Source organism: Euprymna scolopes, chromosome 44 (assembly GCF_053919585.1).
Source record: "Euprymna scolopes isolate OS-2025 chromosome 44, ASM5391958v1, whole genome shotgun sequence".
Taxonomy (NCBI): domain Eukaryota; kingdom Metazoa; phylum Mollusca; class Cephalopoda; order Sepiida; family Sepiolidae; genus Euprymna; species Euprymna scolopes.
This window is the reverse complement of record NC_136525.1, coordinates 47,000,862-47,024,134: the sequence shown is the minus strand read 5'-3', so window position 1 is coordinate 47,024,134 and position 23,273 is coordinate 47,000,862. Positions and strand designations below refer to the sequence as shown.

The 23,273-nt window shown below is 32.3% G+C and overlaps 1 protein-coding gene across 2 annotated transcripts in view; it reads right to left on the bottom strand.

The window, feature by feature from the left end:
* The window catches only part of LOC145268834 (enoyl-CoA delta isomerase 2-like), a 65,455-nt gene that overhangs the window by 28,331 nt on the left and 13,851 nt on the right, over positions 1–23,273 (bottom strand). For both annotated transcript variants that reach the window (XM_080124495.1, XM_080124496.1), the window contains exons 2-6: positions 22,133–22,289; positions 21,161–21,259; positions 14,741–14,926; positions 12,570–12,639; positions 6,442–6,544 (exon numbers count right to left, since the gene is read on the bottom strand). In XM_080124495.1, the coding sequence (XP_079980621.1) occupies positions 6,442–6,544; positions 12,570–12,639; positions 14,741–14,926; positions 21,161–21,259; positions 22,133–22,289 (615 nt within the window). The remainder of the gene's footprint in view (positions 1–6,441; positions 6,545–12,569; positions 12,640–14,740; positions 14,927–21,160; positions 21,260–22,132; positions 22,290–23,273) is intronic.

Sequence of the window (23,273 nt, the reverse complement as noted above, 5' to 3'; positions counted from 1 at the left end):
TTAAAAGAAAATATTCATCTTATATAAAAAAAATGCTAAAAGAAATTATTCATCTTATATAAAAAAAATGTTAAAAGAAAATATTCATCTTATATAAAAAAAATGCTAAAAGAAAATATTCATCTTATATAAAAAAAATGTTAAAAGAAAATATTCATCTTATATAAAAAAAATGCTAAAAGAAATTATTCATCTTATATAAAAAAAATGTTAAAAGAAAATATTCATCTTATATAAAAAAAAATGCTAAAAGAAAATATTCATCTTATATAAAAAAAATGTTAAAAGAAAATATTCATCTTATATAAAAAAAATGCTAAAAGAAAATATTCATCTTATATAAAAAAAAATGCTAAAAGAAATTATTCATCTTATATAAAAAAAATGTTAAAAGAAAATATTCATCTTATATAAAAAAAAATGCTAAAAGAAAATATTCATCTTATATAAAAAAAAATGTTAAAAGAAAATATTCATCTTATATAAAAAAAAATACTAAAAGAAAATATTCATCTTATATAAAAAAAAATTGCTAAAAGAAAATATTCATCTTATATAAAAAAAAATGCTAAAAGAAAATATTCATCTTATATAAAAAAAAATGCTAAAAGAAAATATTCATCTTATATAAAAAAATGCTAAAAGAAAATATTCATCTTATATAAAAAAATGTTAAAAGAAAATATTCATCTTATATAAAAAAAATGCTAAAAGAAATTATTCATCTTATATAAAAAAAATGCTAAAAGAAAATATTCATCTTATATAAAAAAATGCTAAAAGAAAATATTCATCTTATATAAAAAAAAATGCTAAAAGAAATTATTCATCTTATATAAAAAAAATGCTAAAAGAAAATATTCATCTTATATAAAAAAATGCTAAAAGAAAATATTCATCTTATATAAAAAAATGTTAAAAGAAAATATTCATCTTATATAAAAAAAAATGCTAAAAGACAATATTCATCTTATATAAAAAAAATGCTAAAAGAAAATATTCATCTTATATAAAAAAAATGTTAAAAGAAAATATTCATCTTTTATAAAAAAAAATGCTAAAAGAAAATATTCATCTTATATAAAAAAAATGCTAAAAGAAAATATTCATCTTATATATAAAAAAATGCTAAAAGAAAATATTCATCTTATATAAAAAAAAAATGCTAAAAGAAAATATTCATCTTATATAAAAAAAAATGCTAAAAGAAAATATTCATCTTATATAAAAAAAAATGCTAAAAGAAAATATTCATCTTATATAAAAAAAAATGCTAAAAGAAAATATTCATCTTATATAAAAAAAAATGCTAAAAGAAAATATTCATCTTATATAAAAAAAATACTAAAAGAAAATATTCATCTTATATAAAAAAAATGCTAAAAGAAAATATTCATCTTATATATAAAAAAATGCTAAAAGAAAATATTCATCTTATATAAAAAAAATGCTAAAAGAAAATATTCATCTTATATAAAAAAAATGTTAAAAGAAAATATTCATCTCATATAAAAAAATGTTAAAAGAAAATATTCATCTTATATAAAAAAATGCTAAAAGAAATTATTCATCTTATATAAAAAAAATGCTAAAAGAAATTATTCATCTTATATAAAAAAATGCTAAAAGAAATTATTCATCTTATATAAAAAAAATGCTAAAAGAAATTATTCATCTTATATAAAAAAATGCTAAAAGAAAATATTCATCTTATATAAAAAAAATGCTAAAAGAAAATATTCATCTTATATAAAAAAAAATGCTAAAAGAAAATATTCATCTTATATAAAAAAAAATGCTAAAAGAAATTATTAATCTTATATAAAAAAAAATGCTAAAAGAAAATATTCATCTTATATAAAAAAAAATGCTAAAAGAAATTATTCATCTTATATAAAAAAAAATGTTAAAAGAAAATATTCATCTTATATAAAAAAAAATGCTAAAAGAAAATATTCATCTTATATAAAAAAAATGCTAAAAGAAAATATTCATCTTATATAAAAAAAATGCTAAAAGAAAATATTCATCTTATATAAAAAAAAATGTTAAAAGAAAATATTCATCTTATATAAAAAAAATACTAAAAGAAAATATTCATCTTATATAAAAAAAAATGTTAAAAGAAAATATTCATCTTATATAAAAAAAATGCTAAAAGAAAATATTCATCTTATATAAAAAAAAATGTTAAAAGAAAATATTCATCTTATATAAAAAAAATACTAAAAGAAAATATTCATCTTATATAAAAAAAAATGTTAAAAGAAAATATTCATCTTATATAAAAAAAATGCTAAAAGAAAATATTCATCTTATATATAAAAAAATGTTAAAAGAAAATATTCATCTTATATAAAAAAATGCTAAAAGAAATTATTCATCTTATATAAAAAAAAATGCTAAAAGAAAATATTCATCTTATATAAAAAAATGCTAAAAGAAAATATTCATCTTATATAAAAAAAAATGCTAAAAGAAAATATTCATCTTATATAAAAAAAAATGCTAAAAGAAAATATTCATCTTATATATAAAAAAATGTTAAAAGAAAATATTCATCTTATATAAAAAAATGCTAAAAGAAAATATTCATCTTATATAAAAAAAAATGCTAAAAGAAAATATTCATCTTATATAAAAAAAAATGCTAAAAGAAAATATTCATCTTATATAAAAAAAAATGCTAAAAGAAAATATTCATCTTATATAAAAAAAAATGTTAAAAGAAAATATTCATCTTATAAAAAAATGTTAAAAGAAAATATTCATCTTATATAAAAAAATGTTAAAAGAAAATATTCATCTTATATAAAAAAATGCTAAAAGAAATTATTCATCTTATATAAAAAAATGCTAAAAGAAATTATTCATCTTATATAAAAAAATGCTAAAAGAAATTATTCATCTTATATAAAAAAATGCTAAAAGAAATTATTCATCTTATATAAAAAAAATGCTAAAAGAAATTATTAATCTTATATAAAAAAAAATGCTAAAAGAAAATATTCATCTTATATAAAAAAAAAATGCGAAACAGAGATAGAGACGAATTGCGACTGACAGACGAACGTAACATCGATAAAACGGAGAGAAGGCACACATGCTCACAAGTCCAACCGTTAATTATATGTGAAACATTGGCGTTTGTGTTTCTCCTTTCTTTGTTCCACGACTTATAATATTTCTACTTTGTGAAACCACGTGTTCCCATAGACAGTCACCAGCGAGAAAATGACGATCCGGCCATAAGAGGAATAGTCGAACGAAAAAATCCACGATACACAACGTTGGGAGTCGGCGATCTGTCAGGCCACGCACATCCGGTCACGTTTTTGCACTTGCTCTCCGTGTGGTTTGCACCATGTTCACTACACTTCCCACACACTTAGCATCCTCTGCAAATGTCTTTCTGACGACCACATTACTGACTCGTCTTCGGGGCTCGTGGCGCAGTGGATATAGATGCGGAATATCTATGATTCCAGGTGACAATTGTCTGAAGGTAATGGTTTCAATCCCACCCAAAGCAGGTCAGAGGATCAGTTGGCCAAACCATGGGGAGACGACAACTATGGAAGGCAGTAATTGCTGTGGATGCAGTTGGAAGATTCGGCATTCCTATCCCACCGCTGCCAATCACCTGATGAAGGCCAGAGGAATAATTGGCCGAAATGCTGTGAAACAACTAGAAGATGAGAATAATAGTCCGCAAATAATTAAATAAAATAGTCCGCAAATAATTAAATAAAATAGTCCGCAAATAATTAAATAAAATAGTCCGCAAATAATTAAATAAAATAGTCCGCAAATAATTAAATAAAATAGTCCGCAAATAATTAATAAAATAAATTACGCATTTATGACATTCGAAACATCGTAGAGGAGCTGGTATAAATTGCTCTACCGTTTCATATAGCCAATCCTGATATCTTCTGGTTTATCAATATTATGTTTCTTTACATCCCATTTTTTTTAATGCCGTTTCAATTTCTTCTGTTGTTGCTACTAAAAACTCTCGGCTTCTTATAACGTCTTTTGAGGTATTTAATCTAGTGTTGAGACACTTTGCATTTGATGTTGTGGATGGTATTCGTTTTGAACAGATTTTCTACACGTTTCTGCATTTGAAGATTTTCTACACGTTTCTTCATTTGAACTTCCACAAGCAAATTGCCATTTTGCAGATTTTTCAATATTTTGGGGGGGATTTGACCGACTTGATACTCGACTGATTTTATAATCTTAAAAGGGGATAATTTGCATAGTTTAATTTCATCAAGTGATTCAATTAGAAATTTTGGGAAGCCTAAATCGATTTCAGAATCTGAATCAGATAAATACCTTTTGGATTTTTTTAAAAGAAGCCATGATTAAGTTTTTATTGATGCTATGCTCCACCACGGAGTCCAACGACGGTTAGGAATGAACCAAGGGGGTAACCAATTCACCTTGGCAGAGACAATGATACAATAGCCAAGATGGATCCCCTAGCAAATTCTGGGTTATGTTTTGCTCAATAATCTAACAGGAGTCATCAATTCTTTCTCTTAAACAACTGGCCTTCAACCCCCACCTTCTAGCTCATAATATAAAGGGTTTGGAAGTGTTCCACAAGATAGGATAATATAGTGGGGAGAAAAATAACTACATATGAACTAGGACATGTTGGAACCAACCGATAGATTGGATCGGGCTTCATCCAACCGCCTGTCAGAATAAGTAAGGTACAAAGTAGTAGGTTGCAAGCCATTGACCAATCTGTTGCCGGACCAATGACTACTTAACCACCAGGATTTCGTCCCGATGTTTTACAAATCACCATCCACGGCCAACCTGTGGCCTCATGGGGATAGGTTGGTTGGTTGGTTGTTTTTGTTTTACGGCATATCAACCCTTTTCGGGTTATTTAATGCCAAATCCAAAGATTTTGAAGAATTTTTTTCAATAGAATATATTTGTTGTTTTCAAGTCGGTTTCTATTTAACCCATAGTTGGGACCCTAACAGGTACTACCACTCCGGGTCAGAGTGGACCTGGGAGCAATGGTAATTAAAGGGTGGCTCCACACTCCCCAAAGCCCACAAGCTGGGGCCTCACCACTGGATATAGTTTAAGGTCATATCCAGGACCCCCATTGAGGGACTTTTACCCTCTGCAGGGGGGCAGTCGGCGTATTCTAATGCCCCACCGACAGGGCCCATGGGGATAGGAGTACCCTTCTACAGAGGTACAGTCGGGGTATTCTACAGTCTCAGCTGACCGGGCAGTAGAGAGTAAGGGAACTAACTTGTAACATCTTCGTACACAAAACAAACATTAAAACGAAGGGAAGTCTTTTCACATGAACGCATACTTCTGTACGTTATTGCTGATGATCGATGACGAAAATTATTAAAAATCTTGATCATTGCTTTTCCATGTGTGCCATTACATGTACATTTTTTGTTTTTTTACTTGGGAGTCACCACTTATCAAGGCCTGAAGGCCACTCAAGGATAAGGGTTAATGAGTGGAAGGTGATAGTGTAGTAATCGTTAATGGTGTAAATCGGGTTAGGGTAGAATTTGATTATTTAAGGGGACGGCTCAACAAGAACTTGCTTACATTAGACTTGAAGGCTACCATATTGTAATCAGCCGGGAAGCAGGCCAATGGAACAGTGTTCAACATGCAGGCAGTTCTAGGAAAGAAACTTTGTTCATGGAATCTACATTTAGATTTAAACACAGATAGAGAGCAAGGGAAACTGTTGATAGTGATTGTAGCTAGTTGACTGTTTTTTTTTGTGAAAGTTTAGCAAATTGGGAGAGGGTCATAGATTGGTGCTCAGACGAGCACTTTCCATGAAAGTAACAATAAAGCAGAGAAAGGCTTGCAACATCTCTTGTGGTTAATAGTTACATCGTCTAGTGGCTATTGATTGGCTGTTTAACACAGGAAAATAAAACTCATGCATGAAAATATAATGGAGACTTATGGTGTCAAAGGTTTTATTGGGAGGTTCACGAGGGGAGAGACTAAAATTCCTTATTTAATTTTCATACTTAGTTTTAAAAATGGTGGACAATCTTGAGAAAATCTTCAAGTCCAATGTTAACAAGTTGTTGTTGAGGCGCCCCTTAAGTAATCAAATTTTACTCACCACTAACGATCAGTACGCTATTGTCTCAGTGACCACCTTACACTCATTAATCCTTATCCTTGAGTAGCCTTCAGCTCTTGAGAAGCGGTGATTCTTTGTAAAAACAAGTGAAGCATGCATGGTCCCCTGGGAGTGCACAGTGAACGAGGCATAAAAAAATGACTAAGCTCAGCATTTGTGCCTCCCCCCCCCCCATTTAGCTCCATGATAAACGGTGATTCTTTGTACAAAAAAAAAAAAAAAAAAATGTTGAAAAATTTTTTAAATTTCAAGTTAGATTTTTTTTTTTTACTTACTGTAAGACCTTGCCCGATGCCTCTGCCAGAGCGCTGATCCCTTCGGGTGGAATGTTTGTGAAATTACTGAGATCGTTTCCACTACAGAAATAATCACCAGCACCTGATAAAATAAAAAAGTCATTGAATAAAACAAGTTTTTCTTAGTAGTTTCGGTACTTCTTATAGAAAGTGTTTATTTAGAATTACACTTAATTGAATGAAAAAAAAAAAAAATACAGAAAAATCTTTATCATGCATCGATTCATCACAGAATGAAGATATATTCCAAAAATCATGTAAATTGATTAAGCAGATTTTTTTAATGAAAAAAAACAAAAAAATTCCAATTTTACAATTTTTAGCAATGTATCCAGATGGAGATTGAGGCTAAAGGTGGCTACATTGAATAAATGTAAGCTCTACTACATAATCAAGTTACTGGAATTTATTTTTTCAATAAATTTTTTAAATAAAGCTGTAGTGTTGTTTTCTTTAGGGCAACAAATTTATTGTTCTAGCCTGTACTTGATTAATTTATATGATTTTCGGAATATGAAATCTTTGTTTAATGACAGATATGTACATCAAAATGTCTTTGTTTTTTTTTGTTTTTTTTTTCTGTATTTTTGTTTGGAAATAAGTGTGATTCTAAATAAGTACCAAAAGATTCTCCAGAGATTTTAAAATGTATTTTTTTTTTTGTTTCTTTTAAAAAGAACCAGAATTAAACTCCAACCTTTGTTTCATCACCGAAATATGGCATCCTGTTTTATGAGTATTTCAATGGCAAGTGTTCTGACAAACTCAAAGCACTAGTTCTGAATTTTTTAGATCAGGGCTGATCATTTATATTATTTATATTCATAGGACTCATCTTGAGTGTTATTTGCGCAACGTTTCAGTCGGTTTGGCCTTCGACCTTCATCAGGCATGCTGATTGGTAAAGAAAAGAGAAAAGTTACTGGCTCCGTAGATATTTTCGTATTCTGTGAGTTAGTCTCTATTTTATAGTTTTCGTTTCAAATTCCTATTTCCAAAAGAGGATAGGATTATGAATAGGAAAGCTGGCCTAATGATTATCGTACTTGATTCACTGTTTTTAGATTTTGGTTTTGATCTCAGCTCAAGTATTTTTTTTTTTTTTTTTTAGAAGAAACAAAGTTTAGAAAAAAAAAAAAACATAATACTCACATGCACATGTTTCAGTTTCTTTCAGTTTTTTTTGTTTTTTTTTTAAGGAATTTAATGCTACGTTTAATACCGGGCAATGCTGGGTACATCTAGTATACTAATATATATATATATATATATATATATATATATATATATATAAATATATATATATATATATATATTAATTTAGTATAAGCTGAACGTCTGTGTGTGTGTGTTTGGTCACGAATAGGCTCCTTGACTATTTTAAAAAACTAATTACATATAATGATAGAGATGTATCGAGACACAGGAATATGTATGTTTGATTGGGAAGAACAGTGGTTTATTAAAATTGTGGGGGTTGCGTACGCGCCTGGTTCACAAAGTATGGAAATAAAAAAATTTATAAAAAAAAAAACGTTTACAAACGTTTCTGATATAGATGTACATAATAATACTTTGATAATATGTTTTAACTTGAATAGGGATGGTATAATAAAATTGTGGGGTCTGCGTTCGCGCCTGGCCTCCATAGAATGAAAATAGGCACAAACTTTAATAAGGACTTTTCATATCTATCTGCGTAAGTATACTTGATGATACTTGTGATAATTATGTTTCAGTTTGAAGAAATATGGTATAATAAAATTATGGGATGTTCGTTCGCGCCTGACCTCCATAGAATGGAAGTATGTCACAAAGTTTAACAAGGTTTTTTAATATAAATCCACAGAATATTGTGATAAGTGTTTCAGTGTTAACAGGTATGGTATAATAAATTATGGGGTTTATCTATTTTATTTTTACTTTCATCATATTTTACTTTGGTTTTGATACCCCTAAATTCGAAGCTATCTCTTTACAACCTTCCTTTTCATAACCTATCATACTTTCATAAATCAGAGTCCATTTTCTGTAGTCTGTTTTTGAACCCAGTCAACGACAGGTACTTTTGCTAGTATATATATATATATAGGCTTTGTGAAACTGTAGCATTATGAAAATATTTTCTATTCTTTATGTATACTAATCCTTTTTAAATCAAAAGCTCGATGTTTGTTAAGATATAACAACTGAGCATATAAACGAACAACAATTTTGCTATGTTCAAAGGTTTTATTCATTTTACCAATCATTTTTTTCTGGAAAAAAAAAAAATTCCTTCCGTACATCTTACAGTTGTGTTTTATTCATGGGAATCAATATACTTTTTTTATTCTGCCCGAATGAATCAGAATGGATTGCAAATTGCATTGTTATGATGACTGAACTTATGCATTCATGGCCTGAAAGTTTCATCATATCTTTCTATTTTTAAAAGATGACCCAGATACCTCCAAACTCAAGTCCCAAAAACCCTTCTACAACTCAAAAATCAAAACTTTCGACCTAATTGAGACATAGAACGAGAAATGTAGAAACAATACTCCTAAAGGAAGGGACATCATTGAAGATCCAACTTTGCGTCTTCCAGGTTTTGCTACAAATAGTAGGAAGCAGTGAGTAGCTGCAAACCGGATCAGAACAAGACACTGCAGTAAACAAACACAGATGGAGACAAACCGACTCCCCAATCTGCCTAAAGTGCAAGGGAGCTCCCCAGGACATAGACAACCTGAACCTACACTGTCCAATCACCTGACTAAAAGGAGGCTATACAACAGCCCATCTGTCGAAAGACAATTTATCAGACTGGCTAAAAAATAGCGGTATAACCCATACAATACTATTATTCTACAGAGTAATTCTGTACTAATTCAGAGTTCTAAACTAATTATATATATATATATATATATATATATATATATATATATATATATGTCAAGATTTTTGTTCCTTAGAAGCGCTGGTTGAGTTTGAATAAAATAAATACGTATTATATACGTTTGAAGCCAGGACAACGCATTATTACAAAATAAACAGACATTTATTTTGTTTGAAATTTATATTGAAAATCATAAATATATTTCGGAGATATACTTCATCATCAGTATGTCTTTCTTTTTTTTTTTTTGCCATGTTGTTGTTGGAGCAGAGAATCAGCAAGTGGAAGTTCATTTGTTGTTTTTATGGTAGTTTTTTTTTTTTTAAATCTCAGAACGGTGCGTTTGGTCACGTGGGATTCACGTTAAGATTTTTGTTTTTATTTTATTCAAACTCAACCGGCGCTTCTAAGGAACAAAAATCTTAACGTGAATCCCACGTGACCAAACGCACCGTTCTGAGATTTTAAAAAAACTACCATAAAAACAACGGCCTTCTACTTTCTGATTCTCTGCTCCAACGACAACATGGCAACAAAAAGAAAGAAAGACATACTGAAGATGAAGTGTATCTTCGAAATATATTTATGAATTCCAATATAAATTTCAAACAAAATAAATGTCTGTTTATTTTGTAATAATGCGTTGTTTTGGCTTCAAACGTATATTACACATATTTTATTATATATATATATATATATATATATATATATAGCTTTAAGTAAAAGAAAAAGATCAATTCCACAAAAGGAGAATTATCCGGATAATGCCAAGCTCAACAATAATTATTGGAGCTTATACAATAGGACAACAAGAGAATGAAATGAAGACACAAAACTATATATTGGTAGATATAGAATGGATCATTTATTGAATAATGAAATACAGAAGATATAGAAGGGACTCTTTATGCCAGGCCATTTCGAAGCCTAACGCTTCTCATCAGAAGAGTAGAGAAAGTGCTAAGTAGCATGGTGGGGATGCGGCGTCTAGCGTAAGGTTCGTTAGGGATAAAAAAAGATTAAGAGGAATTATAAAGTGTTAGGGGAAGCTTTAATGAATTCTAAATAAATAAGGAGAAGCTTATTATATATAGTATGATATATAAGAATATAAATTGTCTTTCACACAGTATTGAGATTAAAGGGTAAATGTGTTATGGTTGAATAGGGGGTGTATTGCTGCTGTGTGGTGATTTATTTTAACGGTTTATGGGGTGTCTATTTTCTATAGAGCGGGTAATTTTTTTATTAATTTGGTGGGGGGGGGGGGTATGTAAGGTTGTAAAACTGGAAGGTAATATGCTGCAATATATTTATATTCCCCAAATTTTGCCTGTATTCCATTATTCAATAAATGATCCATTCTATATCAACCTTGTTGTCCTATTATATTACACAGTTAGATGTCCTTTTCTCTTCGCTGCAACCTCTATCTCACAGAAGAGATGTTGCGAGTTTGTCTCTGCTTTATCGTTATTTTCATGGAAAGTGTTCAACTGAGCTTCCATCTATGGTCCCCCCCCTCCCCAAACTTTCACAAGAAACACTAGACTAGCTGAAAACATCATCAATAATTTTCCCCACTCTTTATCTGTGCCTAAACCTAAACATAGATTCCATGATCAAAGCTTCTTTCTTAGAACTGCACGCCTGTGGAATTGTCTTCTGTTTTCCTGCTTTCCAGCTGTCTATAATATGGTTGTCTTCAAGTCCAACGTGAACAAGTTTCTGATGAGCCGTTACACTTAAGTTAACAAATTTACCGAACTTCCATTACTATCGATTACTATATTGTCCTTTTGACTACTCTACACTCTTTAACCCTTATCCTTGAGTGGCCATCGGCCTTGATAAGTGGTGACGCCTATGTAAAAAAAAAAAAAAAAAAAAAAACATACATAGCGGCTAGACTAGCAACTAGCCAGGATTGAAACTACCACCATTACGCTATTTGGCTGCTGCCGAGATTAGTATACGAAATTACAATGTTTAAATATTGTCCAAACCCCTAAGCTCTATTTGTTTACACAAAGTGCATTGCTTTTTATGTAAGCAGCAGTTTGTATTTTTATATATTCATTTCCACAGCCAAACAATGCCACAGCTTACAAGAGCCATGACAGCCAACAAACCGGAAGTCAAGACTCGAGTTTTGCTCTCAGTTGAACACATCCGAACTTAGGATTCAAAACCTGAGTCTCATGCATGTGATGTCATGGTTCTTGTGAGCTGCGATCTTGTTTGACTGCTAAAACAATATCAGCTCTCGCATTCTGAAATAAGATATATATAGTGTAAAATTTTGTTGAAAATTCAAAGACTCACGTTTTCTTTTTATAACCTTCGTGTATTTCCTGGATTTTTCCATTACAGCTGTTTCATTAATGAGTTGGCAATTTTACGATTGATGTTTCCGTAAAAATATCCTGTCCCCACCAACTTCTTCAGATGTTTATCCGTTAGACTTTTACAACAAATGGTATATTTTTAACATGCCGGACATCGTATTCGGGTAAAAAGATTTCCACAGCCATGTTTCCTCACTTCCTCCATCTTTTGATGTTATGTAAAGATAGTTTTCCGTTTTAACCCGTACTTCCGTATTTTTATTTTTTATTTATTAATTATTTATTTTTGTTTTAATTTTCCCTGTTTTTCCTATTTGTTTTTTTTTCCAATTATCTTATAATTTTATATAATTTTATTCCTATATTTATGCGTGTTTGTTTTAATATTGTTTTTTTGCTTAGTGTTTGAATTCGTATTATATTACCCGATGCAGGGGAGGTCACTCTCGTGGGATCATTTTTTATCTAGGATTACCTCCCTTACATTTTTTTTTTCCTACTCTGCTCTAGTGCGTGAAATTAAATATTTGTTTCTGTGCAAACGCCCGTGGATTACATCTAGTCTTTATATATATATATATATATAGTTCCAGGTTAAAGTTATCCAAAGATAAAAAAAAAAACAATGAATTTAATGCTCAATAAAAAGAACAAGATATACTTGCATTTAATTTGAAGCAAACAACTGACAGTCACAACACTGACAATGCCAATATTTTGATCAACTAATTATCTCATTGGGTGACCCAAAGTTCTTATTTTCTAAAAAAAAAAAAAAAATAGGAACTAAACGATGAATGCTATGAAAAATAAACTACCACCAAATTCCCACAGGTATCTCTATTGCGCACAGAAAAATAAAATACAGAAAACTGTACCTGTGATGACAGCTATTGAACAATCGGCAGTTGCAGCTTCTTCTAAGGCTTCACCGAGTTCCGTATACATCTGGAATAGAAAATTGTGAATAGAATAAAACTGTTACCAAGAATTTATTTAAATTCTAACAAGTACGATTGGAAACCATGTATAAAAGATGCACAAAATTTTTTTTTTTTTTAATTAAAAATCAATCTTTTTTTTTTTTACATTTATCTTTTATTAGCCATAAAAAGCTTGAAGATGTTAAATAGTGTTAAGTTTCTCACTCCTGCCCTAGAAGAGAAATCCTTTCATCTTATTTATGTGAATAATGAAAAAAAAATAAAACTTAGGAGGGCTGAGCACTTGTACAGTTTAATGAAGACATTAATAAATTAAAATATAAAAAAAAAAAATAGTTATATTGTACGAATACATTATGGAATAAAGTTCTCAAAAAAAAAAATTCACTTAATTTGATCAAGTAGGTTTTTTTTTACAGCGAACAAACAATTTATGATACCGATCAAAAGGTAGCCATGTTTCGATTTTTAAGAAGAAAAGCTATCATTTAAGATGGGGAGAGGGGGTGTCGGCGCTTTAGACTGAGTTATCTCTCCATAGCGTGTTCTAAATTTCTAAACATGGCTACCTTCAGTGTGCCATCATAAAAACGCATTTTTCCAGTGTAAGAAAAAAATAAAATAAACTACTCGATCAAATTAAGTGAAATGTTTTGTTTTTTTTAGAACTTCAGTCCAAAACGGATACGTACAATAATGGTTTTTCGATATCTTCATTCTTTTATATCTTGATTGAACTGTGCAAGTACCCATCTTTTTTTCCTTAGCTTAAATAAAGTAGAAGTAGATTCAATGTATATGCATGGAGTCTGATTGTTGTTGATGATTTCTATAATGGTTTTGGAAGGGGAAAGAAAGTAGATCATAATTCTGATTATTCATGGAGGGAACTGGAAAAGGGGCACTAATAGGGTCAGCAAGAAGAGATGGTTTCTGGTGTTGCACCACGTTTCGGCTAACTCATCCTCTGGCCTTCTTCAGTTGATTAACCACGACAGTATAGGAATACCGAGTCTTGTAACTGTATCCCAAGTAATTACGGCCTTCCATAGTTGTTGTCGTCTCACCAATTTTTGGCCAACTAAACCTCTGGCCTGCTTTGGGTAGGATTGAAACTGCTATCTCCAGATGCTCACCTGGAACCGTAGCGATTCAACGCCTCTATCCATTGTGCTACAGGACCCGAAGGGCGATCAAGGTTGGATTTTTTGGTGTTATAAACCCAAGCTATCATTCTTATCTGGTCTTCCATTGCCGGGTCCGAATAGTATTATATATTATTTTTTATTGAAATCCTTTGGAGATGAGTAATTTATTTATTTGCTGACTGGTATCCTCATCTCCATAGTTGCTGCTGTTTCACCATGTTTCGACCAACTCATCCTCTGGCCTTCTTCAGGTGATTAATAGGGCTAGGACAACAACATATTCTTTTCATTGTTTTTACTCTTAAGTATATATCCGACACGGTTAGACACAATCAACCGAGGATCACGTCACTCTACATAAAAGCATATAAGACATCAATGGATATATACCTGAGAATCAAAACAAGGAAAAGAATATGCTGTTGTCATAGCCCTAGTGATTAATCATGACGGGATGGCAGTGCCGAGTCTCGTAACTGTATCCCCAGTAATTACTGCCTTCCATAGTTGTTGTTGTCCCACTAGTAATTACTGGGGATACAGTTACAAAATTCAGCATTCCTGTCTTGTCACGGTTAACCACTTGAAGAAGGCCAGAGGATGAGTTAGCCAAAACACGGTAAAACAACAGCAACTATGAAGATGAGGATACCAGTCTGCAAATAAATAAAATTACTCATCTCAAAGGATTCCAATAAAAATAATATAAAAAAGAGACGGGTTGTCAGTATTCCTACTCCAGGTATCCCTGCCAGTTTTAAAATAAATTCCTTATCTACATAGTGCATTCTTAGAATTGGCTCTGTAATAATAACTATGAAATCCACGTGAAATAAAATATATTTAAATGTGTTCTACGACCAAGCAAGGCTGGGCACCACAACCTAATTAAAAATAAATTATTGCTCTCCCAAGCAACACCAGGTACCCCTGCTAGTTTTAAAATAAATTCCTTACCTGCACAGTAATTGCATTTTTTTTCTTCGGTCGATTTAAAACAATTTTGAAAATATTATCTTCTTGAGTCACAAGTATCTGCGTGTATTTTTTGGCCGAGCCAGAATCCGTGCCAGACCCTGGAGCAGGAGCTTCATCTGCGGCTAACTGATTAACCAATTTGATATATTCCAGTTGAGCATCATCCTGCAGAAAAAAATTCAAAACAAAAATAAAATAAAAAATAATTTTCGGTAAAAGTACAAAATAGCTAATAAAGCCCTCGACCCCTCCCATGTTAAGATCGGCTTTTTAAATAATGTTAGTTCAGCACAGTCTGTAAATTGTACAAGTTCCCAAGGTTATATTGAAGCTTTTAGCTTTAAGATGGCTACCATCAAAATTAATCTTTCTGAAATTAATTGAAGTTTTATAACGATTGGGTACAATGACCAAAAATACTGTAATAATTAGGTTATATTATAATGGGATACAAGGTGCCTTCAATAAGTTTCCAGACATTTTTTTTTGAACAGGCATTTAAAATTGTTGTAGACTCTTGAAAATTGAGTATGTTACATCTTATGAAATGACTGACCAATTTTTATGATTTCAGGTTCAAATCAACAGCTACAGCAGGAATTGGAATACACCCTACTAAAGCCTGATTATCACGGCTGGTGAATTTCAAAAATGCAATCTGGTTGTTAGGACACTTTAGAAGAACGATATGCAATAAAATTATGTTTTAAACTTGGAAAAATGCAACGGAAACGTATGGAATGCTTCAGATTGCTTTTGGGCCATCTTGCATGAATTGAGCATCAGTTTTTGAGTGGCATAAGAGATTCAAGGAAGGCAGGGAGTCTGTGTTGGATGATGAAAGGTGTAGGAGGAGTAAGGAAGTCAGAACATCAGAGTTGATTGGCCAAATAAAGAATTACATGGATAAGGACCACCATGTTTCTATAGAGACAATAAATGCGCAGTTTGATGTCAGTGTGGGAACTGCACAATTATTTGTAAGGAATGCAGAAGATTTGCACGAAGTTTGTCCCAAGAGTGCAGTCCACAACTTCATCCTTATCACAGATTATTTGACCAAGATGGGCATCAAGAGAGTTCCTCATTCCCTCTATAGTCTCAACCGTCAATATCTGCAACAGAGAGATGAAACTTTTCAGGTCGGGAATGCATAAGTTCTGTCATCATAACAATGCAATTTGCAATCCCCTCTGATCCATTCAGGTGGAATAAAACTGTTATACTGATCAAAAGGGGGAAATAACTAATAAAGAAAGTAAGAGTTATCGCCCTTTATAGATTTTAAAAATAAAGACTGGAAAGTTCAAAGGAAGAAAAGGTAAACAATATGGCCGTTATCATTCTGTAAATAATTAATGTTTCCCCCGTGAATAAATTGTATTTAACTTACAATGAGCTTGTCTACTTATTCGAATATTGCATTTTTTCAAGAAACCATTTCTCCAGACACAACAAAAACAATAGGAGACATTACTTTTGAAACAACCCTCGTATACAATTTTATTTGATATAATGCTTAGAATGGTCAGCAGATCAAGATTTAGTCCTTATAGCAAAGAGTAAAGAAGAAATGAGGATGAAGAGCAAGTGGAGTAACTTTGAGAAAGGAGTTGCAGCCTCCCCTACATCTCAGTGTAGTAGCTACTGAAAAGATAGCCTCAGTGTGGCTCCCAAGTATGGCAAACCACAAAGCTTTTTTTTTTTAGTCCCCCGACAAAGGAGGGATTGGACCTAGTAATTCACTCACGTTTGTCTGTTCACATTTTCCTTAATAACCACGCCTTGGGTTTTTTTGACATTTTGTACAAACATTAGTCATGGTGTACGGCAGAATCACGTTGACACACCGGTTCTCGCCAGATCACCAAAGTTAAGCAACGTTGAGCCTGGCCAGTACCAGATGAGTGACCATTTGGGAAGGCTAGACGCTGTATGTACCTTCCAGGAAGGTTGGGCATGGGGCCAACACCCTCACCCTGTAAAAAGAACACCTCGCTACAAAACATCTACAAAAAGTCGTAGATGGCCCAGCCCCTCCAGGGGCTCAAGGGCTATGGATTAATCATAGTGAAAGTCATTTTTACCAGAGAGGGATAACTTGTGTTGCCTCCGCCCTAGAGGCCATATAGGGGTAAAATTGCCCCAAAACCGTTCATCCATTTGCATTTTTCTCAATAGCCACACCTCAGATTTATTTGAAATTTGCACAAACATTAGTCATGGTGAAAGTAAATTTTGTACTCGTGGGGGAAGATCTTACATGCTCGGCTTCTTTTTTTTTTTTTTTTTTTTTTTCTTAATTTTTTCTTTTTATGAGGAATAAGTCATCCTGCAGAATACCAACCATTTACCTGCTATTTCAGAAACTGCAACCAAGAGATCTTTTTAGGATTCTAACTGCTGCTTTAACTGCAATTGATTGGATCTCTCTTGCACTTGGTTTACCAGGTTTCATGTGCGGTTCTAAGTAAAAGCCATTTTCAAAATTAAATTGGTTGACCACAGCTGAGGGAGCGGAAGATGAACGTAGTCATCATATCAAAGAAACAGAAAAGGAAAGAACTCTTAATAAAAGCCTTTATATCTGGTATTTCCAACAACATATTTTTTTTCTGAATATTTAAACAGTTAAATTCTCTTTCTCCAGCTATGTGTGATCTTTTGTCTATGATGTGAGGTCACCCATGTGTCTCCTCACGTTTTGAAAACCTGTCTTTTTATCCTTGCTGTGACGTCACTTCATGCAGCAGGCTTTATACAGTTGCTGCCAGCATTGGCAGTTCCGTTATAGAAGCATTAACCCTAAATGGGCTGAACCATTCCTCAGGGAATATCATGTTTACAAGCAATCTCCAAAGCAGTTAAGTAACGACCACGCCACATTATACTCTGTTGCATGTGGATAGATATGAGAGTTATCTGTCATTGACAACAGAAGGCAACCAGAGTAACTTCCCCTGATTTGTATAAATACAGAACACACAGGGGCAGCCATTTGTAATTTTGTCCACCACACTGTACTTAACTCCTCAAACACCAACTCCTTATGCCACATTATATATTTATCTATATATTAATGCGATGATAGCTTGTGTGTTATTTTCTGTGTCACACTTACATACGGGTCGTTTAATTGTTATGTACTTCCATTTCTTGTCATTAATAATTTTACCAAGAATTTTTCATAAGTTTTGGTTTCGGTTTTGATTATAACTGATGGCACTCCAGTAATCTTTTTTTTTTTTATAATAATTTTATCAAGAATTCTTCATAAGTTTTGGTTTCGATTATGGCTGAAGGAATTTTTTTTTTTTTCATAAGTTTTTATTTTGGTTTCGATTCAAGCTAATGCACTCAGGTCATATGGATATATTTTTTTTTTTATTTTTGAAATCGCAATTTTATAATATATAAAAAAATCGATAGAAAATTAACTCTATAATAATATATACGAAATCTGCAATTTTATAATATATAAAATTCGATACAACAGTAACTATAATATATACAAAATCTGCAAGAATTAAATATCATATTTAAGCGTACTTTACGACTGGGCTTTACCAAGCGTTCATGCTAGCTTAGATAAACACTTTTGCAGTTTTAACAAAAGAGCTACAATAATATCAGAGCGTCTCCATTTATGTTGAACATCTACAGAATGCCAACATCAATATATTACATATGAATGAGTCCCCTGTGGAATTTCCACAGGTCCCGCTAGTTTTGTATTAAATTATTTGGAATAAATATTTAGCACATGGATAATGTAAGAGTCTTGAACCCGTGGCAGTTGGACTGACGTATACCCATACTCGTCATTCATTGTATTTGCTTTTCTGTTCGATGTATTTTGTTTCCACAAATTACAGAGTTGTGTCTTTCTTCTCTTACGGTTTTGTTGCTTTTTATTTTACAGCATATCAACACTTTCCGGGTTATTAAATTCGAAATCTAGTAATTTTTATGGGACTACAACACCTTCTGAGTTTTTCACAACAATTACAGACAACCCCCTCTCCCCCATTGATAGGACAAGTAAATTTTTTATATATATATATATGAACAAATGATTAATAAAACATGTTAAAAGACATCTTGAAAAAGAGTTAAAAACATATTTAATTTTAAAAAAGGAAACACAAGATAAGTGGATAGTCCTTAATCTGCGGAGTTTCGAAGAAATACTCTTCTTCTCATCAGAGGGCAGGAATTAGCAAAATGCAGGATCGGATTTTGCATATAAAAGTATTTAATGAAACTACAAGTAAGTCACAGATCCTACTTGGTTAAAAAAAAGGGTGAGGTAAGGGGAACAGGAGGCAAAAGAAAAATGATAAAAAAATTTCACATGAATGGATAGTCCGGTGAAGGGTAAAAATTCAAAACGGTCGAATTTAAAATTTCAATCCAATGGGTAAATTCCAAATGGTTCAAAATAATCCAAAAGGCAGAGTTCCTTGGAAAAAAGCGCAAATGGAATGAATTTCAAATCATTAAAAGAAAAGCACTGGAGAGAATATTTAAAAACACGTCTGTCAAGGCTGGATAAATCAAAAAAAATTCTATACTATTTCCATTATTTTCATCATATATATATATATATATATATGATGAAAATAATGGAAATAGTATTCCGACAAAATAGAGAACTAAAAAGGGATAAACCGTATTACGTTTTCATCAAAACATAATACAGTTTGTTCCTTTTTATTTCTCTCTCTCTCATATATATATATATATATATACACACACACACATATATATATAAGAGCAAACAGTTAATAAAACATGTTAAAAAACACTTTGAAAAAGAGTTAAAAACATATTTAATCTGAAAAGGAAACACTTAATAAGTGGATAGTCCTTAATCTGCAGAGCTTCGAAGAAATATTTTCCTTCTCATCAGAGGGTAGGAATTAGCAAAATGCAGTATCGGATTTTGCTTGCAAAAGTATTGGATGAAACTGCAAGTAAGTAAAAGATCTTACTTGATAACAAAAAGTGAAGCAGAGGGAATAGGGTGAAGAAAAAGGTGATTACACGTGAATGGATAGTCTGGTGAAAGGTAAATTATCCAATGACAGTAAAATCCAAAAATATAAATCCAAGAAAGTTAATTAAATTTCCATTTGCACAAGTAAAATCCAAGGAAATCACGTAATTAGAAGATGGTCCAAAATAATCCAAAAGGCCGAAATCCATGGAATAATTCACAAGTATGTACAAGGAAAAGGGGGAAAATTCCAATGATATTAATAAAAGAAAAATAAGATATGCTTTTCACGCGGCTGCTGAGACATAATGTAAATAAGATCAGGGAAGAAGAAGAGCAATTAATTGTAATTTTTATATATATATATATATATATATATATATATATGTATATATATATATATGTGTGTGTGTGTGTGTGTGTGATAATATAAAGTGGACCTGATGTGAACTTGAGTCACTAAGTGCTGAGAGGGGGTGGGGGAGCAATAGACAAAGGAATAGGAAACAATAGATAGGAAGTAACACAATGAATCTCTAGGTATTTTTAGATCGAGCTTTTTAGAGTTGACAATGACAATAGAAACCTACAGATAAAACAGGGAAGGGTAGCTTCCGGTAGCCGGGGATACCAACATAGAGGAGACAGTTAATCACTAAATGCCTGTCGCGGCAAATGGGAGTTGGACAGTTTTAGAGTTGACGTTTGCGTTTTCCTTTCTTTGTTCCACGATTTATTATATTTCTACTTTTGTGAAACCATGTGTATCCCCATCGACAGTTGCCAGCGAGAAAATGACGATCCGGCCATAAGAGGTATAGTCAAATGAAAAATCCACAATCCACAACGTTGGGAGTCGGCAATCTGTCGGGGCCGCGCACTTATGTATTTGCAGATCCCAAGCCGTTGCTTGGGATTTAATAAGAATCAACAAACGTATCACACAACTGAAACAAGTCCGTTTATCATCGCCAAAGAACATTAAATTACGATCGTACATATGTATTTAAATTTCAAATCTAGTAAATTTTACGGCACTATAACACCTTCTGAGTTTTTCACAACAATTACAACCAACCCTCTTCCCCATTGATGGGACAACACTCGTTCCTTTCTTTCATTTGTCAGATGAATTTTGTCAACATCTTTATAGGGATCTCATAAAAACAACTCGAGTGGCCTTCAGGCCTTGATAAGTGGTGACTACCTTGTAAAAAAAAAAAAAAACTAAAACTTTACAACATATATTGAAAAAGTTTCGGAAATTCTTGAGATGACGATTGATTATTTGCATCGAAAAATGATGGAAATCTGGATGGAAATAATGTTTTTTTACTTGGGTGTAACAAATTAATAAAAAAAAAAACAAAAAAAAAAAAAATAAAAAAAAAAGAGCTAACCTTTGACATCTGTCCCAATTTGTTCCAGGCATCATATTTTGCTTTACCTACAAAGTCGACCATGCTCGGCTTCTTTGCATTGCAGACACCGATGGTAGCCTGAAAAATAAAAATACTTTTTCTTTTAAATAAATTACACTATGATAGGACTATGTGCTTACTTTCGCTTGACAGTAAATGTCAACTGTTTCTAGGGTCTAAAAATTGACACAGCCATTTCAGAGTCCATAGGGAACATACACACACAAAGTACCTTTTATATATGAGTAGAGATTCAATTAACACTTCTAATCATTAGATGCTGAATTTTTAGGGTATTCAAGGGGTGACTGACATCTGGTGTCGCTTTATTTGATCATCAAGTTATGACCTTTGTTCATGATATCATCCTCCCAAGCATTAACTCCTCCTTTACGTTTGGGGGTTAGTTACATGTTTACTCACTATTTCCTATCTAACGAAAAACGCGAGTCTATAATATAAAGAATATGTATTCCCATCCTATCCTCTTACTTCCCTCTTAGTCTATAATATAAAGAATATGTATTCCCATCCTATCCTCTTACTTCCCTCTTAGTCTATAATATAAAGAATATGTATTCCCATCCTATCCTCTTACTTCCCTCTTAGTCTATTATATAAAGAATATGTATTCCCATCCTATCCTCTTACTTCCCTCTTAGTCTATAATATAAAGAATATGTATTCCCATCCTATCCTCTTACTTCCCTCTTAGTCTATAATATAAAGAATATGTATTCCCATCCTATCCTCTTACTTCCCTCTTAGTCTATTATATAAAGAATATGTATTCCCATCCTATCCTCTTACTTCCCTCTTAGTCTATAATATAAAGAATATGTATTCCCATCCTATCCTCTTACTTCCCTCTTAGTCTATTATATAAAGAATATGTATTCCCATCCTATCCTCTTACTTCCCACTTAGTCTATTATATAAAGAACTACTGACCTGTTTAAAAAGAGCATACAGCTGGAGTTTGACCAAATTGCCCGGGTCTTCTTTGAGGGTGCCCAACCGTTCTTTAGCCTGGTTGAATTCAGAATCGTGGCTGGCCATAAGGGATTGTGAACAGGTCAGTTGACGGAAAAATTGCCTGTACTCACACCTGTAAAATTAAAATTAGAATTTTTTTTTTTTTAAATTAAAAAAGGTTTAGTCTAACATCCGTAATCAAATCAAATAAACATAAAATCAATAGGATAACTTTTTTTTTTTTTTACATGGAGTTCACCACTTATCAAGGCCCAATGGCCACTCAGGGATAAGAGTTATTGTGTGTACAGTAATCAATGGGATAGTGTAGAAATAGTATTGGAGAATTGATAAAGTTTCATTACTTAAGGGGGCGGTTCATCAGGAATTTGTTTGTGTTGGACTTGAAGACATCCAGGTTGAAGTCAGGAGGGAAACAGGCAAGCGGAACAGAGTTCCACAGGCGTGCAGTTCTAAGAAAGAAGCTTTGTTCATGGAATCTACGTTTTGATTTAGGCACAGATAAGGAGTGGGGAAAATTATTGATGGTGGTTTCAGCTAGTCGAGTGTTTTTTGAAAAAGATTGGCGACAGTGGGGACCAGAAAATGGAGCTCAGACGAGCACTTGCCATTGAAATAACGATAGAAAAAAGACAAGCTCGCTACGTCTCTTCTGTGGGAAAGAGGTTGCAGGGAAGAGAAAAGGGCATCCCCCACCAAGCCACGAAGTCTATTTTGTACTCTGTCAAGGCAGGATAAGCTGTTTTAGTAGCTCCTGCCCAGATGTGGCGGCAGTACTCCATCCTTGGATGTACTTGGCTTTTATATAGATAGAGAATTGCATCAGTAGTGAGATATCTTCTGGAGCAGTAGAAGGATCCCACCATTTTCCCAGCGACCTTAGCCACAGACTTGATGTATGTGTTCCATTTCAGATCAGGAGTAAAGGTCAAACCCAGAAGCTTATCAAAACATGGGGCCTCCCCTAGACGAGAGCCATCCATTTCAATTGATGCCAGATGGGGATCAGAGCGTTTATGATGTAGAGATAGGAGCTTGGTCTTAGATTAATTAAAAGTAACCAGCCACCTCTTCCCCCATTGTACCACGGACTCAA